The sequence below is a fragment of the Pristis pectinata genome, chromosome 33, assembly GCF_009764475.1.
Source record: "Pristis pectinata isolate sPriPec2 chromosome 33, sPriPec2.1.pri, whole genome shotgun sequence".
NCBI classification, from domain to species: domain Eukaryota; kingdom Metazoa; phylum Chordata; class Chondrichthyes; order Rhinopristiformes; family Pristidae; genus Pristis; species Pristis pectinata.
The window spans coordinates 11,800,554-11,819,334 of record NC_067437.1 but is presented as its reverse complement, the minus strand read 5'-3'; the positions used below and the strand labels follow the sequence as shown (position 1 = coordinate 11,819,334).

At 48.0% G+C, this 18,781-nt stretch overlaps 1 protein-coding gene across 1 annotated transcript; it reads right to left on the bottom strand.

The window, feature by feature from the left end:
- Window positions 1–2,448: 2,448 nt before the first annotated feature.
- LOC127585418 (endoplasmic reticulum resident protein 27) lies at window positions 2,449–16,367 on the bottom strand. The gene is made up of 7 exons (XM_052042842.1): window positions 16,223–16,367; window positions 13,012–13,103; window positions 10,425–10,562; window positions 9,699–9,818; window positions 8,443–8,568; window positions 6,841–7,038; window positions 2,449–2,616 (listed from the first exon to the last, which is right to left on the bottom strand). The coding sequence occupies exons 1-7, from the start codon at window positions 16,365–16,367 to the stop codon at window positions 2,449–2,451; spliced, it is 987 nt and encodes a 328-aa protein (XP_051898802.1).
- Between the last annotated feature and the right edge of the window lie 2,414 nt (window positions 16,368–18,781).

Genomic DNA, 18,781 nt, shown 5'->3' with positions numbered 1-18,781 from the left:
AACTTTCTGTGATTCTTGCACAAGAACACCCAGAGCCCTCTCTACTCTCATCTGTAATCTCTCTTCATTTAGATAATAATCTGCCTTTGGATTCTCCTTACCAAAGTATGTAACCTCAGATGGGTCAGTCAAACCCTATCTGGACCCCACCCAGGCCAATATTAATGATGTGGTCTCGGGACATGTCGCGCGCTCTGGGTCCCTGTCCAACACCATGCCTTGTGATATCATTCCCCAGAATATGAATCACAGCACTAATGGAAAGGAGAAGGGAAATTGCTTTCCGCAGTTGTATGGAAAGTCTGGCTTTTAGTGTTTACACCCGATGTTATTGTGGGAGGGAGCACAGCCAAGATGCAAGGCTCAGGAGGCTGGTGAAAATTAGCCAGCTCGATGGGTTAATCCTTCCATTCACCTCTTTCCACACCAGGATTGACATTCACATCAGCGGTAAGCTGTGCTTGGAGCCACAGGTGGAGCCTTAAACAAATGCTGGTCATCGTTATTCCCTAAGGAGAAAGGCATTATAGTTGGAGAATTCAGGGAGAGGGCAATAAAATTCTGGACCATCGCAGGCACAGTAGTGTAGCAGTTAGTGTAACGCTATTACAGTGACAGCGACCCGGGTTCAATTCTGGCTGCTGGCTGTAAGGAGTTTGTACGTTCTCCCCATGTCTGCGTGGGTTTCCTCCGGGTGCTCCGGTTTCCTCCCACATTCCAAAGATGTACGGGTTAGGAAGTTGTGGGCATGCTATGTTGGCGCCGGAAGCATGGCGACACTTGCGGGCTGCCCCCAGAACATTACGCAAAACATGCATTTCACTGTGTGTTTCAATGTACATGTGACTAATAACGATATCTTATCTTATCTTATCATTAAAAAGGAGAGTTTTAGATATCGTAGTGGTCCTAAAGGCGGATAAATCCCAAGGGCCTGATGAGATATAGCCCAGGTTGCTATGGGATGCAAATGAGGTGGTTGCTCGGGGCCTAAATCTTCACTGGCCACAGGTGAGATGACTGGAGGACAGCAAACATGGTAGAGTTATTCAAGAAGGACAATGAGAAAATGCCTGGTAATGACAGGCCTCTGAGTCTAATGTCAGTGGTAGGGAACATAATGGAAAAAGATCTGAGGGACCAGATTAATCTGAACTTGGAAAGGCAGGGGTTAATCAAAGATAGTCAGCATGGTTTTGTTTGTGGCAGATCCTGTCTGACTAATTTGATTGAATTTTTCAAACGAGTATCAAAATAACAAACTGTAAAACAATGCAGCCTGCATCAACTTCAGTAAGGCCTTTGACAAGGTCCCACATGGAGACTGCTCCAAAAGGTTAGAGCCCATGGGTTCTAGGACAAGATGGCAAATTGAATCCAAAATTGGTTCAGTAATCTTGGTGAGTGATCCACCATCACTGTGGGTGAAGGTGGAGACATGGGTCTGTGACTGTGGCCAGTGGTGTACCACAGGATTCGGTGCTGGGACCCTTACTGTTTGTTGTATACATCAGCAATTTGGATATGAATGAATGAGGAGTGATTAGTAAGTTTGCAGATGACAGGAAGATTGGGAGTGTTGTTGATGATGAGGAGATAGTCACAGACTACAGCATGATATTGATCAATTGGTAAAATGGGCAGAACACTGGTAGATGGAATTAGATCCAGCCAAGTGTGAAGTGATACACCTTAGGAGGTCTAATAATAAGACAAACACAATGAATTGTAGAACCCCAGGGAGTATTGAGGAGCAGAAGGACCTCGGTGTATAAGTTGAAGGAGCTCAGATGCTGGCAGGTAGATAGAGCACTGAAGAATGCATGTGGGATACTTGCCTTCATTAGCTGGGGGACTTAATATAAGAAGTTATGATACAACCTTATAAAACATTAGTTAGGCCACAGCGGGAGTACCGTGTACAGTTCTGGTCGCCACACTATAGGAAGGGCATGACTGCACTGGAGAGGGTGCCGAGCAGACTCACCAGCTTGTTGCCTGAGATGAAGTGTTTCAGATATCAGGGAGACTGGGTTTTCCTTGGAGCAGAGGAAGCTTGTAGTGGGGACACGATGGAGGTGCGCAAAACTATCAGCATAGATAGGGGAGATAGTAGGAAACTTTTACCCATGGCAGAGGTATCTAAAGCTAGAGGGTAAAGGGTACAAGGTTGAGAGGGGATCTGAGGAAGTATTTTTTCACCTAGAGGTTGGTTGAAATCTTTAATGCACTGTCTGAATGGGTGGTGGAGGCAGAGACTCTCCCAACATTGAAGTATCTAGAGGAGCACTTGAATCACTAAGGCACAGAAGACTACAGACCAAGTGCAGGTGGATGGGGTTAGTGTATATAGGTACTTGACAGTTGTCATGGACAAGGTGGGCCGAAGGGCCTGTTCCTGTGCTGTATGACTCTGTGACTCTTCATCAAGCAGTGTCGATAACCTGGTCACTGATGCCCAGCTTGGATATCGCTTGGGTCACTCAGCTTCAGACCCCATTGCAGTCTTGCTTCAGACATGGATCCAAAGCTGGATTCCTGAGGTGGATGAGGGTGACTGTCCTCAACATCAGGGCAGCGTTTGACCACATATGGCGTCAAGGAGCTCTGGTAAAGCTGGTCGGTGGGCATCAAATGGAAAATACTCCAGTAGGAATTATATCCCACACACAGGAAGATTTTTGTGGAGACACAGGAGACTGCAGATGCTGGAATCCAGAGTAACAAATAATCTGCTGGAGGAACTCAGCAGGTCAAGCAGTATCTGTGGGAGGAAAGGCATTGTTGACGGTTCAGGTCGAAACCCTGCATTAGGATTCACATATAGTTGTGGTTGTTGGAGGTCAATCATCACTGCGGTGTCCCAGACCGAGCTATCTTCAGCTGTTTCATCAATGACCCTTCCGTCGTAAGGTCAGAAGTGGGGATGTTTGCTGTGACTGTACCATACTCAGTTCCATTCGCGAAGTCTCTGCAAATGAACACGTCTGTGCCCACATGCAGCAAGACCTTGGCAATGTTCAGTCTCGGGCTGATGAGTAGCAAGGAACCAAAGTCTCAGATAATGACCATTTCCAACCTGACATTTGACAGTGTCCCCGCCACTGAGTTCCCACCATCGATATCTTGGGAGCCAACATTGACCAGAAGCTCAACTGGACCAGCCACATTGGCTACCATCATGGCTTCAGGGTATCCTGTCTCAAGGTTGTTGACCACGGAGTGTAGTTCATTGAGTGCAGGCTTCGTGTCCTTCTGGGGTGGGATGTAGACTGCCGTCAGGATAGCTGAAGTGAACTCCCGTGGCAGGTAGTATGGTCGACACTTCACTGTTAGATATTCCAGGCTGGATGAGCAGGAGCTCGCCAGGACCGACACATCCGAGCACCACGAGCTATTGATTAAGATCGGGAGGACCCAGTATCGACACCTTTGAATGTTAGTTATTGATCAGGCAGAAGGTACAGGAGCCTTAGGGCACATATCAACAGGCTCAAGGACAGTTTCTATCCCACGGTGATAAGACTATTGAACAGTTCCCTTATACAATGAGATGGACCCTTGACCTCACAATCTACCTTGTTTGACCTTGCACCTTATTGTCTACCTGCAATGCACCTCCCCGTAGCTGTAACGCTTTACTCTGTATTCTGTTATTGTTTTTACCCTGCACTGTGTAATGAATTGATCTGTACAAACGGTATGCAAGACAAGTTTTTCCACTGTACCTCGGTACAAGTGACAATAATAAACTAATACCAATACCAACAGTAGGTCAGGGGCTGGGCACCCTGTAATAAGTGATCACTTAATGACATTCCAATGTTTTGCACCATCTACAAGGCACAGGGTGTGATGGAAGACTCCCTGGACGAGTGTGCACCTCCAGCAACTCTGAAGGAGCTCAGGATCATCCAGGACAAAACAACCTGCTTATCTGACACTCCACCCACTATCCTAAACATTCAAACCCTGCACGAACTGGCGCACACTGGATGCCAGCTATACTGCAGCTATTTGTCTAGGTTACTCTAACAGCACTTCCTAACCCCACTACCTCCACCACAAAGAAGGGCAAGGGGTCCAGAAATTTGGAACACCACTGTGGGAGCACCTTCACCCTTTCCGGCATTTTCGCTTCCTATTTCAGATTTCCAACATCTGCAGAGTTTTAAATTTCAATCACTTTGTATCTAAGCTGCATCATCCCTGCCCCGAGAGTGTTTGATGGGACAATGTTGAGGGAACTTTGCCTGTTCCGTTCTTGCCCTACGACCGTTTGATGACACAGTGTGTAGGGCACTTCATGCTGCATCCAATATATCCTGTCCCTCCCCATAAGGACAGTATAAAGGGAGCTTTACTCTAACCTAATTTTTCAAAGAGAGAGGTTTATTTACATACTTATACAACTTTCATCACAATATTTACATGGTTCTCATATTAAAACATGATTATCCTTGTCTGAGATGCATTCTAGCCCCAGCAGTGCCCACCGGTCCCAGAAGGCCTCCAGAGAGCCAGTGGACACCACGTGCTCCCTCCCCAGGAACACTTAGGCACCAGTGTATCCTCGGAAGAGGGGAAGGCAGTCAGCTCAGATGGAACCCTCTACAGCCTGGAGCTGTGATTGGCCACCCTGGCCAGCCCAGGAGCAGACTGACGAAGAGGTTCCCCCAGTCGACCCGAACCTCCCCCACCCTAGCACCGGATGCCCAAAGGTCAGGAGAGTGGGGCTGAAATGCAACCAGAACTTGAGGAGCAGCCCTCGCCAAATACTCAGACGGGGGCTGCAAACTCTCACGCTGTATGTACATGGAACACGGAGTCCTGCAGCCTGCAGAAATGGCCAGTTCCATGAATAAAAACCTGTTGCACAACACAGCTCTGTCCCTGCCCTGGAATGTTTGATGGGGCTGGGTAGAGGGAGCTTTACACTGCATTACTCTGCTGTACTTTCCCGGGGTCCGTTTGATGTCAGAAACAGTGGAAACTTTTTATGGGCTTCATTCTAATGAGCACGAAAGTGTGCCGCACTGGTAAGAGGTGGCAGTTGAGTTTCCTGTTCTACGATGCATCGTCGGGTGCCTCCTCTTGATGAAATTCTCTGCAGGGTCAGGATGGTCCGTGAGTGCCCTCTGCTGGCCATGCCATGACTGTGCTCCTGCCCTCAGGCCCACAGCACACTGGTTCCCAGACATTTCAGGACCATGAACTGGGGCCCACACAAGAACTCGTATTTTAAAACTGGGATTTATGTAGTACATGTAGTAAAAAGGCACAAGGTGCTCCAAAGAAGCACCATCATTAAAATTCAACTCTGAACCACATTCAGACAGGTTTAAACAGCTGAGTGTTCTCTTTCAGATTTCCAGCATCTGCGGTTTTTGATCTTCATGAGGTTGCAAGGACCATCCTGGAGGAGAAAGGGTTAGACCCTTCGGCCCAACTGGTCCATGCCGACCAAGATTTCCATCTAAGCTAATCCCATTTGCCCAGATTTGGTAAGGTCAAGGAATAGTCCTCTTCTTCCAACCATGTGCTTTTCAGCATTTTGGAGCTCAATATTGATACCAATAATTTCAGATAATTAGCCATTCAGGAGTCATTGTTTTAGAATTACGGCAATTGCTGCACTTTTCTCCGGTAACTTCAGATAATAATTCTGCATTTTCACCTCTTTCAGATTACTTTTTGTTCTCTTCTACCACATTCTTTTATTTTCTACTATCATGGTAGTGTAGCAGTTAGCGTAACGCTATTACAGCGCCAGTGACCTGGGTTCAATTCCCACCGCTGTCTGTAAGGAGTTTGTACGTTCTCCCTGTGTCTGCATGGAACACTCTACGCAAAAGATGCATTTCACTGAGTGTTTTGATGTACATGTGACTAATAAAGATACCTTATCATATCATTTATCCGTCTATACCTTTCCTATTTATGTACCCGTCCAAATGTCTTTTAAATGTTGTTACTGAACCTTTCTCTGGCAACTCGTTCCATCTGTGCACCACCTCTGCATGAAGAAGTTGCCCCTTAGGTCCCTTTTAAATCTTTTCCCTCTCACCTCAAACCTGTGCCCTCTAGTTTTTGATTCCTTTACCCTGAGAAAAAGACTGTGTGCATTCACCCTATCTATGCCCCTCATGATCTTATACATCTCGATAAGATCACCCCTCAGTCACCAACACTCCCAAGGAATAAAGTCCTAGCCTGCCCAACCTCACTCAGGCCCTCGAGTCCTCGCAATGTTCTTGTAAATCCTCTGAGCTCTTTCCAGCTTAATGACATCTTTCCTATAACAGGGTGACCAAAACTGGAATTTAGAATTAGAATTGGTTTATTATTACCAAGATACAGAGAAAGACTTTTGTTTGCATGCCATCCAGGCAGATCATGTCATACATAAGTACATCGAGGTAGTAAAATGAAAACAGAATGCAGCATATAGCGCAGCAGCTACAGAGAGAGTGCAGTGCCGCTGCCACAATGAGATAGATTGGGAGATCAGAATTCATCTTTCGCGACTGAGAGATCTGTTCAAGGGTTTGATAATGGCGGGATAGGGGAGTCTGGTGGCAGGCACTTTCAGCCTTTTGTATCTTCTGCCCGATGGGAGGGGGGAGAAGAGAGAATGATGGGGGTGGGAGGGGATTACGTTGGCTGCTTTCTGGAAGCAGCGGGAAGTATAGGTGGTGTCAATGGAGGGGAGGATGGATTGTGTGTTGGACTGGTCTGTGTCCACAACACTCTACACAGTACACAAAGCTCCAGGAGCAGTAGTGATATATATTGCTAACAATTATCATCATGCTTCATCGAGACGACCCTGTCACTCACCTCCTCCTTACTTTCCATGAAGTCAGTACAGAACCTCCGTATCGTGTCCCGGCTGATATATTCGCCCTTCATCACCTTCACTGCATTAGTCGCCACGTGAAAGAGGCAGATCGCAGGCAGATCGGGTTCCTTCACGTCAAAGAATGAAGTCACTCGCTGATTTTCCTTCTTGTCTGTGTCAACCAGAACAAAAATGACCTGAGGGGGAAGAGGTGAGCAGAGGTTAGGAACTGAAATGGCAGCAGCCACGTGACTCCTTCCTGAGAAGCCTCCCACCTGTCTTATCAAGAGGCCAAAAGGCTGAATGACTTAAATGTGAACCAACAAACAATCTTCTGGAGGAACTCAGCAGGTCGAGCAGCGTCTGTGGGGGGGAAGGAACTGTTGATATTTCGGGTCAAAACCCCATTTAAATCATTGCCCAACCATTTCAATTCAAGATGGCACCAGAGAGTGATGACTCTGCAAGCTGCCCCCCGCAAATTCTCTCATTACATTTACTACAATCATTCTACGCTTTTAAATCTCAGTTCTAAGACTCTGCCTGCACTGCACTTCCTCTGAAGCTGGAACACTCTATTCTGCATTCTGTCTTCTTCCAACAACTTCAATGTATTTTTGTATGTCGTGATCTGCCTGGATGACACACAAATCTTTTCATGGTATCCTGGTACATGTGGCAATAATAAGATAAGATTTCTTTATCAGTCACATGTACATCGAAACACACAGTGAAATGCATCTTTTGCATAGAGTGTTCTGGGGGCCAGCAAGCAAGTGTTGCCACGCTTCTGGCGCCAACATAGCACGCCCACAACTTCCTAACCTGTACGTCTTTGGAATGTGGGAGGAAACCGGAGCACCTGGAGGAAACCCACGCAGACACGGGGGGATCTTACAGACAGCCGCGGGAATTGATCCCCGACCGCTGACTCTGTAATAGCGTTACGCTAACTGCTACGCTGCCGTGCCACTCGATGTTTCGGGTCAAAACCCTGCATCAGGACAGTACGGCACTCCCTCAGTACTGCCCCTCCGACAGTGCGGCACTCCCTCAGTACTGCCCCTCCGACAGTGCGGCACTCCCTCAGTATTGCCCCTCCGACAGTGCCGCACTCCCTCGGTACTGCCCCTCTGACAGTGCGGCACTCCCTCAGTATTGCCCCTCCGACAGTGCGGCACTCCCTCAGTACTGCCCCTCCGACAGTGCGGCACTCCCTCAGTACTGCCCCTCCGACGGTGCGGCACTCCCTTACTGCACCGAACTGTCAGATTTTATCTCTGATTCTTTGCAGTGCGAGTTGAATCCATGACCCAGGGGTCAGTGGTGTGAACCACTAACCCCACCCATCGCCACCACTATTGGTCCTAATTCGATTTAACCCCAGGACCCCACACCTCCTCAGCCTCTCCACCTCTCCACATCCCCCCTCTTCCCTATTGGACTTGGGGATGGTCTTGTCCACCTGCTTACAGTTGCCCGCCTATCCGACTCCCCAATGAGCAGCCCCTCGACATCAAAAATGTTCGACCAAGAGATACAACACATCAGAGATGAACCCAGCTCCAGAGTGTGCCTCTTCCAAGCTCCCTGGGACTTACCTTCCCCCGAAACTCGGGGGCTACACCTTTGAATTCCTCGAGCAGAGGTTGATATTCTTTTGACGTCTTGCTGACAAGGAGCAGGAGGTGTATAGGAATCCCCGACCTAAAGATCTGGCTTGCATCCTGAGAAGAGGGAGATGCCATGAAATTCCAAAGCACTTTGCCCAGAGTCCTTTATTTAATTCATTCACTCACAGGATGGCGATTCCGGAATTTGTTGTCCATCCCTTACTAACCCTTGATCTGATGGCTTTCAGTTCTCTGTGCTAATTCCCAGGATGAGAAGATTGTCCAGTCATGAGCGGCTAAGGAAGATGGATCTGTGTTCTTTGTTTGGAAGAATGAGGGGTGATCTTATTGAAACGCATAAGATCCTGAGAGGACGTGATGGGGTAAATGTCGACGTTTCCACTGGTGAGAGGGTCCTGAATGAGGGGATTTGGTTACAAGATCAGGGGGCAGTCATTTAAAACTGAGGTGTGTGAAAAATCCTTCTTGTGGAGGGTGGTGAATCTCTGCAAGTTTTACCTAAGAGGGGTTTAGAGGCTAAATCATTGGAGGTACTTAAAAAAGGAGGTAGATACATTTCTGGAAGATTGAGAGCTCTGGGGAACCAGCACAGAAGAGGAGTTGAGGCCGGTATAGATCAGCCATGATCATATTGAATGGTGGGAACAGTTTGAGGGGCCGAGTGGCCTACTGCTGCTCCTGCTTTCTAGTGTTCTAGCTGACATATGGGCTAGAATGGGTAAGGGAAGCAGAAGTCCATCCCTGTGGAACACCATGAATCAGATAGGGTTTATAACAATCTGACAGTTCAACCCTCACCATTAGTAATACCCTTTCCCTGCAGGGTGATTTAATTAATGACTTGAATTCAGTGAGGGATGTGACCTCATATCTCCACACCAATACTGCAGAATTAACCCAGTGACCTGGACACTGGGCACCAGCATTACCGTTAGAAAGCCTGATCGCAAGATCAATAAGATCATCGACCCATCGTACTTCCTAACCTCAGTTATCCCAGGCCTTCCCATTCCCTTGGGAACCATTCTTTTTGTGAAGGATCTCTGGTTACCCGCCCTAGATCAAAGTGTCCCCAATCCTCTTGTGTTAAGGGTTCTATTTGAGTTTGGGCGTAGAATCATCTTCCAGCCCTGGAACAGGCCACTAGGTTGGATGGTTCTGTCACTGAGACTGACGTGCACTGACCACCCTGACTTCCCCTGCTCCGCAGCGGCGGAGATTACCATTCGGTTGTACTCAGTCACCAGGTGAAGTTCATTGTGTCTCAGGAAGCGAATAATCTTCGTGACGTTCGGCTTCAGATGACCTTCCTCGATGGGGTAGTCGGCGCGCCCTTCATCAAACTGACAGGAACAAAGAGAAGACACAAGAGACTGCAGATGCTGGAATCCTGAACAGCACACAATTAAGAGAATAGAGTGAAGGCTCTTGACACACAATCCAAAGTGAATTCAGGAACCTCCAGGAGGTGGGACAGGATGGGGTGGGGACGGGAGGGGAGGAGGGGAGGGGAGGGGAGGAGAGGGGAGGAGAGGAGAGGAGGGGAGGGGAGGGGAGGGGAGGGGAGGGGAGGCAAGATTTCTTTATTAGTCACATGTACATCGAAACACACAGTGAAATGCCCACAACTTCCTAACCCGTACGTCTTTGGAATGTGGGAGGAAACTGGAGCACCCGGAGGAGACCCACACAGACACGGGGAGAACGTACAAACTCCTCACAGACAGCGGCCGGAATTGAACCCGGGTCGCTGGCGCTGTAATAGCGTTACGCTAACCGCCGCACTCCTTCCCTGGAGAGTGGAGGACATGGGACTTGACCCTAGAGGGAATTAGCAGAGAGGAAAAGCCGGTGGGATAAAGGACGGAGCGATGGCGTGGGTTGGAGAGGGGTGGGAGGAAGCTCGTTTGGAGCATTCACACAGAGCTGTAACTTCACCTTGGTCTCACCTTCTTAAATAGGGTGATGGTGTTCCTGCTGATGTTAAACTTCTCCCAAACTGTTGCGTTATAGGTTACGGCAAAAGGCAATTGTCTCAGCTTCTGAACCAGATCATTGAAAGCATCGGCCTCCGAGGAGTCCTGATCCTGGGGTTGGGGAACAAGCATGAAGAAAAGTCACAGGAGGAAACAAACCCAAAGTATTCGGTGACCAGCAGGAGGAGTCCTGTCCGATTCTACCCCGACTCCCCACCAAACTATGGTGGAAAGGGTGAGCACCTTCAAGTTCCTGGGCATGAACATCTCAGAGGATCTATCCTGGGCCTAATATATTGATGCAATCACGAAGAAGGCACGCCAGCAGCTCTACTTCGTTAGGAGTTTGAGGAGATTTGGTATGTCACCAAATTTCCATAGATGTACAGTGGAGAGCATTCTGAATGGTTGCATCACTGCCTGGTATGGAGGCTCCAATGCAAGATGCTGCAGGGGGTTGTAGACTCAGCCAGCTCCATCACGGGCACAACCCTCCCCACCATCGAGGGCATCTGCAAGAGGCGGTCCCTCAAGAAGGTGGCACCCATCAGTAAGGACTCTCACCATCCGGGACATGCCCTCTTCTCGTTACTACCATCGGGGAGGAGGTACAGAAGCCTGAAGACCCACACTCAATGATTCAGGAACAGCTTCTTCCCCTCCGCCATCAGATTTATGAACAGTCCATGAACCCATGAACACTACATTGTTATTCCTTTCTTTTGCACTATTTATTTATTTTTGTAAATTTATGGTAACTGCTGCCACAAAACAACAAATTTCACATCATCTAAGTCAGTGAAAATAATTCTGATTCTGAGGCTCATGCAAGTGGTTTAAAAAGTGGAAAAAACTAATTTGTCATTCTATAGGATGTTCCAAAGTACTTTCCGACTCTTGAAGCATATTCATTCTTGCAAGGTAGGAAATGCAGCAACTCATTGCCACACAGCAAGATCCCACAGACAGCAGTAAGGTTGTGACCCAATAATCTGTACTTTTATTGATGTATAATTCTTTTATTAATACAAACAGAAAACACAGGAAACACTCAGTAGGTCAGGCAGCCTCCGCAGAAAGAGAAACACCGTTAACAGTTCAGGTTGAAGACCCTTTGTCAGAAACCCTCCACCTAAAATGTTGACTGTTTCTCCTTCCACAGATTCTGCCTGACCTGCTGAGTCTTTCCAACATTTTCTGTTTTTATTTCAGGTTTGCAGTATCTGCAGTTTTTTTGGTCATTTTTCAAGGTGTGGGCATCGCTAGCAAGGTCAGCGATGTCCCTGATTGCCCTGAAACCGACCAGCTTGGTGAGTTACGTCAGACAGACTAATGGGTTAGGAGTCACAAACAGGCCTGATCAGGCAAGGACAGTAGATTGCCCCTCATCTCCTCCTCCCCTCCAATCCCCAACACCCAATCCCCAACTCTCCCTGACAGGACCAGATGGGTTTTTACAACAATCCAGTAGTTTAAATTCCTGATCACTGACAGAACTGAACTTCCAAAGTTGACAATGTGTGATTTGACCTCAGACTGTCAGTCCAGGTTTTCGGGTTACTAGTCCGGTAGCTGAAGCACTGCAGCTCACCTGCTTGTGAAAGGATGAGAGATAACTGACGGCCAGGGCAGCGAGTCTGTTCTAAGGGAACTCCTACTCTGCCTGAGGGCAAGTGAGGCTTCAGTTCAAGCATGGCACCTCTCACAGTGTAGCACTCGCCAGATCTGTGTACTCTCGAGTCCCTGAAGTGGGAATTGCGTGTGTGTGTGTGTGTGTGTGTGTGTGTGTGTGTGTGTGTGTGTGTGTGTGTGTGTGTGTGTGTGTGTGTTTGTGTATGTGTTTTTGTGTGTCTGTGTGCATGTGTGTGTGTATGTCTGTGTTTGTGTGCGTGTGTCTGATGTGTGTACATGTATGGTGTCTGTGTGTGTGTCTTGTGTGTGTGTGTTTTTGTGTGTGTATGTCTGTGTTTGTGTATGTGTGTGTACATGTGTGTGTGCATGTCTGTGTGATGTGTGTACGTGTGTTGTATCTGTGTGTGTGTATCTTGTGTGTATGTGAATGTGTGTGTGTATGTCTCAATATCTGTGTCCGTGTGTGTGTGTGTGTGTGTATATCTTTTGTGTATGTGAATGTGTGTGTGTATGTCTCAATATCTGTGTCCGTGTGTGTGTGTGTGTGTGTGTGTATGTGTTTTTGTGTGTCTGTGTGCATGTGTGTGTGTATGGCTGTGTTTGTGTGCGTGTGTGTGATGTGTGTACATGTATGGTGTCTGTGTGTGTGTCTTGTGTGTGTGTGTTTTTGTGTGTGTATGTCTGTGTTTGTGTATGTGTGTGTACATGTGTGTGTGCATGTCTGTGTGATGTGTGTACATGTGTTGTATCTGTGTGTGTATCTTGTGTGTATGTGAATGTGTGTGTGTATGTCTCAATATCTGTGTGTGTGTGTGTGTGTGTGTGTGTGTGTGTGTGTGTGTGTGTGTGTGTGTGTGTGTGTGTGTGTGTGTGTAGAGAGTGGTTGCAGGTTGTGGTGTTGGGCTCTGAACTGCAGCCAATCTCCTACCTTGAGAAACCCAACAACAGCAGACTGAGCCCCCTGGATGAAAGCTTCAGCGCTGGGCACATCGTTCAGCACCCGGACCAATCGCACCACTTCTGTAAAACAATCACAGTGCAGTCCTGGTGACTGAGGGAAGGCTTTGACGGAGGGAGATCCTCCAAGGAAACACGTCAATTGAGAAAGTCCCTCAACTGCAGAGGATACTCCAAATGAGGAGGGAGCCTCTGACTGAGGGAGAATCTATTCTTCAGAGGTGGAGGCTCCCACCGAAGGGTCTGAAAGCTGAGGGGAGGCAGTGGATGAAGGGGATTAGAGGGACTGGGGCTGGGTAGTTAGTAGAGGAGGTTGTGGAGTTGTGATTGAAGTGCAGCTGGATATACAAGTAATGATTGGACGCTGAGTAGTTTCAAGTGAGTGTCCAGTCAGGTGGGTCCAGGGTAGGGGAGTGACAACCTTCCTCACTAACTGCTGACCCCCAATGACTGCACTTCGACTGAGCCAGTCTGAGATGCCTTCGTCACAGGGAAAGGCAACAGCTGCATTTTAGCACAGCCGGGCAGCTGGAGACAAACAACACATGGAAGCCTTCAGCATGGGCGGGAATCCACTGGGTGCACACTCCCTCAGTACTGCCCCCCTGACAGTGCGGCACTGCCTCAGTACCACCCCCCTGACAGTGCGGCACTCCCTCAGTACTGCCCCTCTGACAGTGCGGCACTCCCTCAGTACTGCCCCTCTGACAGTGCGGCACTGCCTCAGTACTGCCCCTCTGACAGTGCGGCACTGCCTCAGTACCGCCCCTCTGACAGTGCGGCACAGCCTCAGTACTGCCCCTCTGACAGTGCAGCACTGCCTCAGTACTGCCCCTCTGACAGTGCGGCACTCCCTCAGTACTGCCCCTTCATCTGCAAGGTTCTCCTTCAATACTATGGGAGCTTCATCTTGGATTACAGATTCAAGTCTAACTCAGGTGTGATGGACTACCCACTAAACCAATACTGACATTAAATTGGTATAATCTGATATTGATTTCAAACAGATGTGATATTTTAAACTCCTGGTAACTCAATGTTTTTTCAAGTGCTCATGTGTTCTCGCTCCTGTGTAGTTAGCTTTGTGCTTCACCCACTTGTCATTATTGGTTCTGTTCCAGCTTGCTTTTTAAATCAGTAACTCATGCACTTTTACGCAAGGTTTCTTCACTTACTCATGATTGGACAGGAATATAGGGCATAGATTGAGAGTCAGATTGTTCTGGAAGGATACACACAATGAAAAAGTTTGGCTGCTGAATTGTTTTCCCATGAATTTTCATTAAAGAAAGAATTGCATCCTGTGGCCCTGTGAGGTAGGTCCTGGGCCCTGTACCCTGAACAATGAAATATCAGTCCTGGGCCCTGTGCTGTGCATAATGAACTCTTAGTTCTTGGGCCTTGGTTCTTGTGTTAATGAACTGAGGCCCCTTACCCTATGAAATAAATTAATTGAACTGGGCTTTGAACCTTGTGTAACGAATTTTGTGTTTTGTATGGCGCCAGGTCCTGTTCAGAGGCTCACACAAGATGCTGGAGGAACATAGCGAGTCAAGCAGTATCTATGTAGGGAAACCGAAACGTCGACTGTCCATTTCCCTCCATAGATGCTGCCTGACCCGCTGAGTTCCTTTAGCATCTTGTGTGTTGCTCAAGGTTCCTGCATCAGCAGCCTCCTTAATCTCCAGTTCAGAAGCTATCTTCCCTGGGATCTATATAATGAACTATCAGCCCAGGGCCCTGTATAATGAAGTCTCTGTCCTGGGCCCTGTATAATGAACAATCTGCCCTGGGCCATGTATTTTGAAATCTTGGGTCCAGGCTCTGTACATTGAACATCAGCCTTGGGCCCCGTATTATGAGTCTCAGCCAGTGATGGGTCCCAGTGTTTGCCAACTCTCAGCCACTGTGCTGATCCAGTTTCACCCCACCCGACCCCATCTCCTCCCCTGGGCTGAATTCACAGAATTGACTCAGGGGATCAGGTCAGGTATAGAGTCCAGTCTGGGCACCCACACCCAGTGCTGAACAGGGAAGATAGTTGACACAGGACCAGAGTAACGCCCTCTACTACCCCAGCCTGAACGAGTGGCTGATAATTCATTGCAAACAGGAACAATGCACCCTTTTAAAAGTGTAAGTTCAATTGATCATCAGGTGGTTAACTGGCAGCTACCTATAGACTGACAGCCTTTAGCAAATACTCAACGTCATGCTACAGTTACAGGAAGGGACCAGAACACTCCCCTGAGCTGTGTAGTTCCGTCACACTGAGTTAGACTCGAACCTGTAACTTTGCTGAATGCTCTTCCTCTTGTCCAACCCATTCTGTTCGCTCAGAGGCTTCACTCATCACTGTCAGAATCTGAAACACTGCCCTGGGATGAAGCTGATCCCTCAAATAGATCCCAGAAAGGTCATAGAGTCATACAGCAAGGAAACAGGCCCTTCGGCCCAACTCATCCATGCTGACCAAGTTGCCTACCTGAGCTAGTCCCATTTGCCTACATTTGGCCCATTTCCCTCTAAACCTTTCCCATCCATGTGCCTGTCTTTTAAACATTATAATTGTATCCACACCTACCACTTCCTCTGGCAGTTCATTCCATATACACACCACCCTCTGTGTGGAAAAACCTCTCGGTCCCCTTTAAATCTTTCCCCTGTCACCTTAAACTTGTGACAGTTTTAGACTCTCCTACCCTGGGAAAAACACTGCAACCATATACCCTATGAAGGTCACCCATGAGCTTTCTACGCTTCAGGGGAAAAAAATCCAGATTCTCCTTATAAATCAAGCCCTCCCGTCCCAGTAACATCTTTTCTGCACCTTTTCCAGCTTAATGACGTCCTTCCTATAGCAGGACGACTAGAACTGCACACAATACCCCAAGTGCGGTCTCACCAACGTCCTGTACAGTTGTAACATGACTCCCCAGCTCAGTGCCCTGACCGATGAAGGCAAGTCTGCCAGATGCTTTCTTCACCTGGGTCACCACTTTCAGGTCTTTGAGGAAGGGGGAGAATGGGAGATAAATAAACCAATCAGTATTTATTTATCTATATCAATATTTCATGCGGCACACACTGGTGCATTCTCAGCATGTGGCACCACCGGACTCCCTGCCCTGGGAGTGATGGGCTGAAAGGCCTCTAGTGACGTGGATCGGTTTGATTCCTACCTGCTGAAGAAGGCTGTCCTTTGGAGTTATTTTCCTCTTCCTCGGCTTTCCCTTCTTGGCCAACGTCCTCGGTGGAGAATTCACCTCCAGCCCTGAGGGAGGGGAGGGAGAGCAGAATAAGGAGGAACAGGGAGTGGGCAGTCATCTTGAGCAGCTGTACGTGCACACACACGTGCGAACAGAACACCAGCTGCAACTCCCCGAGCCCTCCGACTGAGGTGGCACCAGAGGCTGGCAGAGTTATAACACTGACACCAGCACCTCGTTACATAAATAAACCTTGACCTTGGAGCAGGTGTGGGAACAGGGCAGGTGACGGGCAGGGCCTGGTGACTCTCACTGGCTGCGCCACCGTACTACAGCAGGGGTCATCCACAGCACTCATTTGTTGAGTTAAAATAAAGATTTAGCGGCTATAAAACTTCAGAATGGTGAGAACCTCGAATTCAAACAGAAACTACAGATCCTGCAGTGGCTGAGATTAAGGGAAAGGGTTTAAGGTCCTGGCGGAGAGCTGAGTGAAGTCAGTCCAAGTCCCTTTCCCAGTCGGAATCCCAATCGTGATCCAGCTCCAGCTTTTTATTCAGGCCCAGCTCCAGTCCAGTCCAGCTCCTGATCCAAGTCCGGTGGTGCCACATGCTGAGAATGCACCAGTGTGTGCCGCATGAAATATTGATATAGATAAATAAATACTGATTGGTTTATTTATCTGCTTTAAAGTTAGCAACGTACTGTGACAATATTTGGAATCATGGACATAGAAAGCCATTCAGGCCATCATGTCTATGCGTGGTCTTTTACAGAGCCCCAATTAGTCAGACTCCCCTCCTCCCTCCTCAGAGCCCTTTAAGTATTTACCCAATTCCCCTTTTGAAAGTTCCTCTTGAACCTGCTTCCACTGCCCTGTCAGACAGCGTGACCTGGATCACAACAACTCCTTGTGTGAGTGAAAATTTCTCCTCATCTCTCCTCTAGTTCTTTAACCAAATTACTGTTCTTCATTAATACTGCTGTTTGGTTACCAATCCTCCTCCCAGTGGAAACAACTTCTTGAACAAACCCCAGAGGTTTTCAATATATCTCCCTGCAGTGCACACTCACAATCAAAGTATGTGAGTCAGACGGAGATGCAGGTAATGGCAGACACGTACAGACACACACACACACTGACGCACACGATTCAGAGATTTTGAGACCGACAGAAATATAGATGATAGACAGCACACACACACACACACACACACAGACGCACACGATTCAGAAATTGTGAGACCGACAGAAATATAGATGATAGACAGCAGACACACACACACACACACACACACACACACACACTCAGGCACAGACACACACACTCAGACTCAAACACACTCATACACACAGACACACACAGGCACAAACACACATACGGACACATGCACACGGGCACAAACACAGACACACACACACTCAGACACAAACACACACACACACAACTCAGACACACACACACATTCAGACACAGACACACATAAACACATACGCAGGCACAAACACACACACAAACACATATGCAGACATAAACACACACACAGACACACAGACACACAGACACACAGACACACACACACAGACACACACAGACAAACTGATCACACCTTTATTCACATTGTACTAACAGTGGTCCATTGGTACATTATGGCTCTGATTGATCCAAATTAAATCTACATGACATGATTCCCCCCCCCTCCACCCCCCCCCCCCCGTGCAGTTCAAGTTAATTAATCATCTCTATTCAATCTGACAAAGCCTTTGGTTTATTGATCAGTTACTTAGAATAAGGAACATTTACCAACATGCCCTGTGGAACTAACAGACGCTGCTTTACTGAATCTCAGTCCCCGTGGGTCTGGTGTCAACCAAGATAAAACTGAGCAAGAGGCAACTGCATTTCCATCCCTTCTGGTCAGTGGGAGCAGTGCCTCCTCCCGCCATTAACCAGTGTCCAGCCCACTTTATTAGGTCAATAACTAATGCAACCTATCACATTTTCTCATATTTCCTTACAATGTAGAAGGATGCCATTCATTTCATTGAGTCTGCGAGGGGTCTCAGATTCTCCTACTACCCACCTACATTAGGGGTAGTTTACAATAGCCCATTAACCTACCTGTCAGCCGTTTTCAGGATCCAGAGCACCTGGAAGAAACCCACGCGGTCACAGGGAGAACGTGCAAACTCCACACCGACAGCCTGAGGTCAGGATTGAACCCGGGTCTCTGGAGTGGCGAGGCAGCGGTACTACCCGCTGCAACACTGCGCCGCCCCTCCCCCCCCACAAAAAAATGTTATCTTCTCATGAAAGCTCACCAACATGAAACATTAACCCTGTTTCTTTCTCCACAGATGCTGCTAGCCCTGCTGAGTATCTCCAGCTTTTCCTGATGTTATTCCTTAATTCTCGCTGCTCCAGGGAGAATGATCCCAGCAGCCCAAGTCTCTCCTCACCGATGGCTCTCAACCAGGCAAATTTCCCATGTACACTATTTGAAAACTGCAAAGGACATTCACACTTGACAA

What these genes read in the sequence shown, in the direction of transcription:
- LOC127585418 (XM_052042842.1), bottom strand. Translation starts at nt 16,367, where the DNA reads ATGACTGCCCACTCCCTGTTCCTCCTTATTCTGCTCTCCCTCCCCTCC. An exon ending in AGGACAGCCTTCTTCAGCAG is followed by an intron (nt 13,104 to 16,222) that starts GTAGGAATCAAA and finishes ATTGTTTTACAG; the next exon opens with AAGTGGTGCGATTGGTCCGG. An exon ending in TCATGGAAAGTAAGGAGGAG is followed by an intron (nt 2,617 to 6,840) that starts GTGAGTGACAGG and finishes CCCACCGACCAG; the next exon opens with CTTTACCAGAGCTCCTTGAC.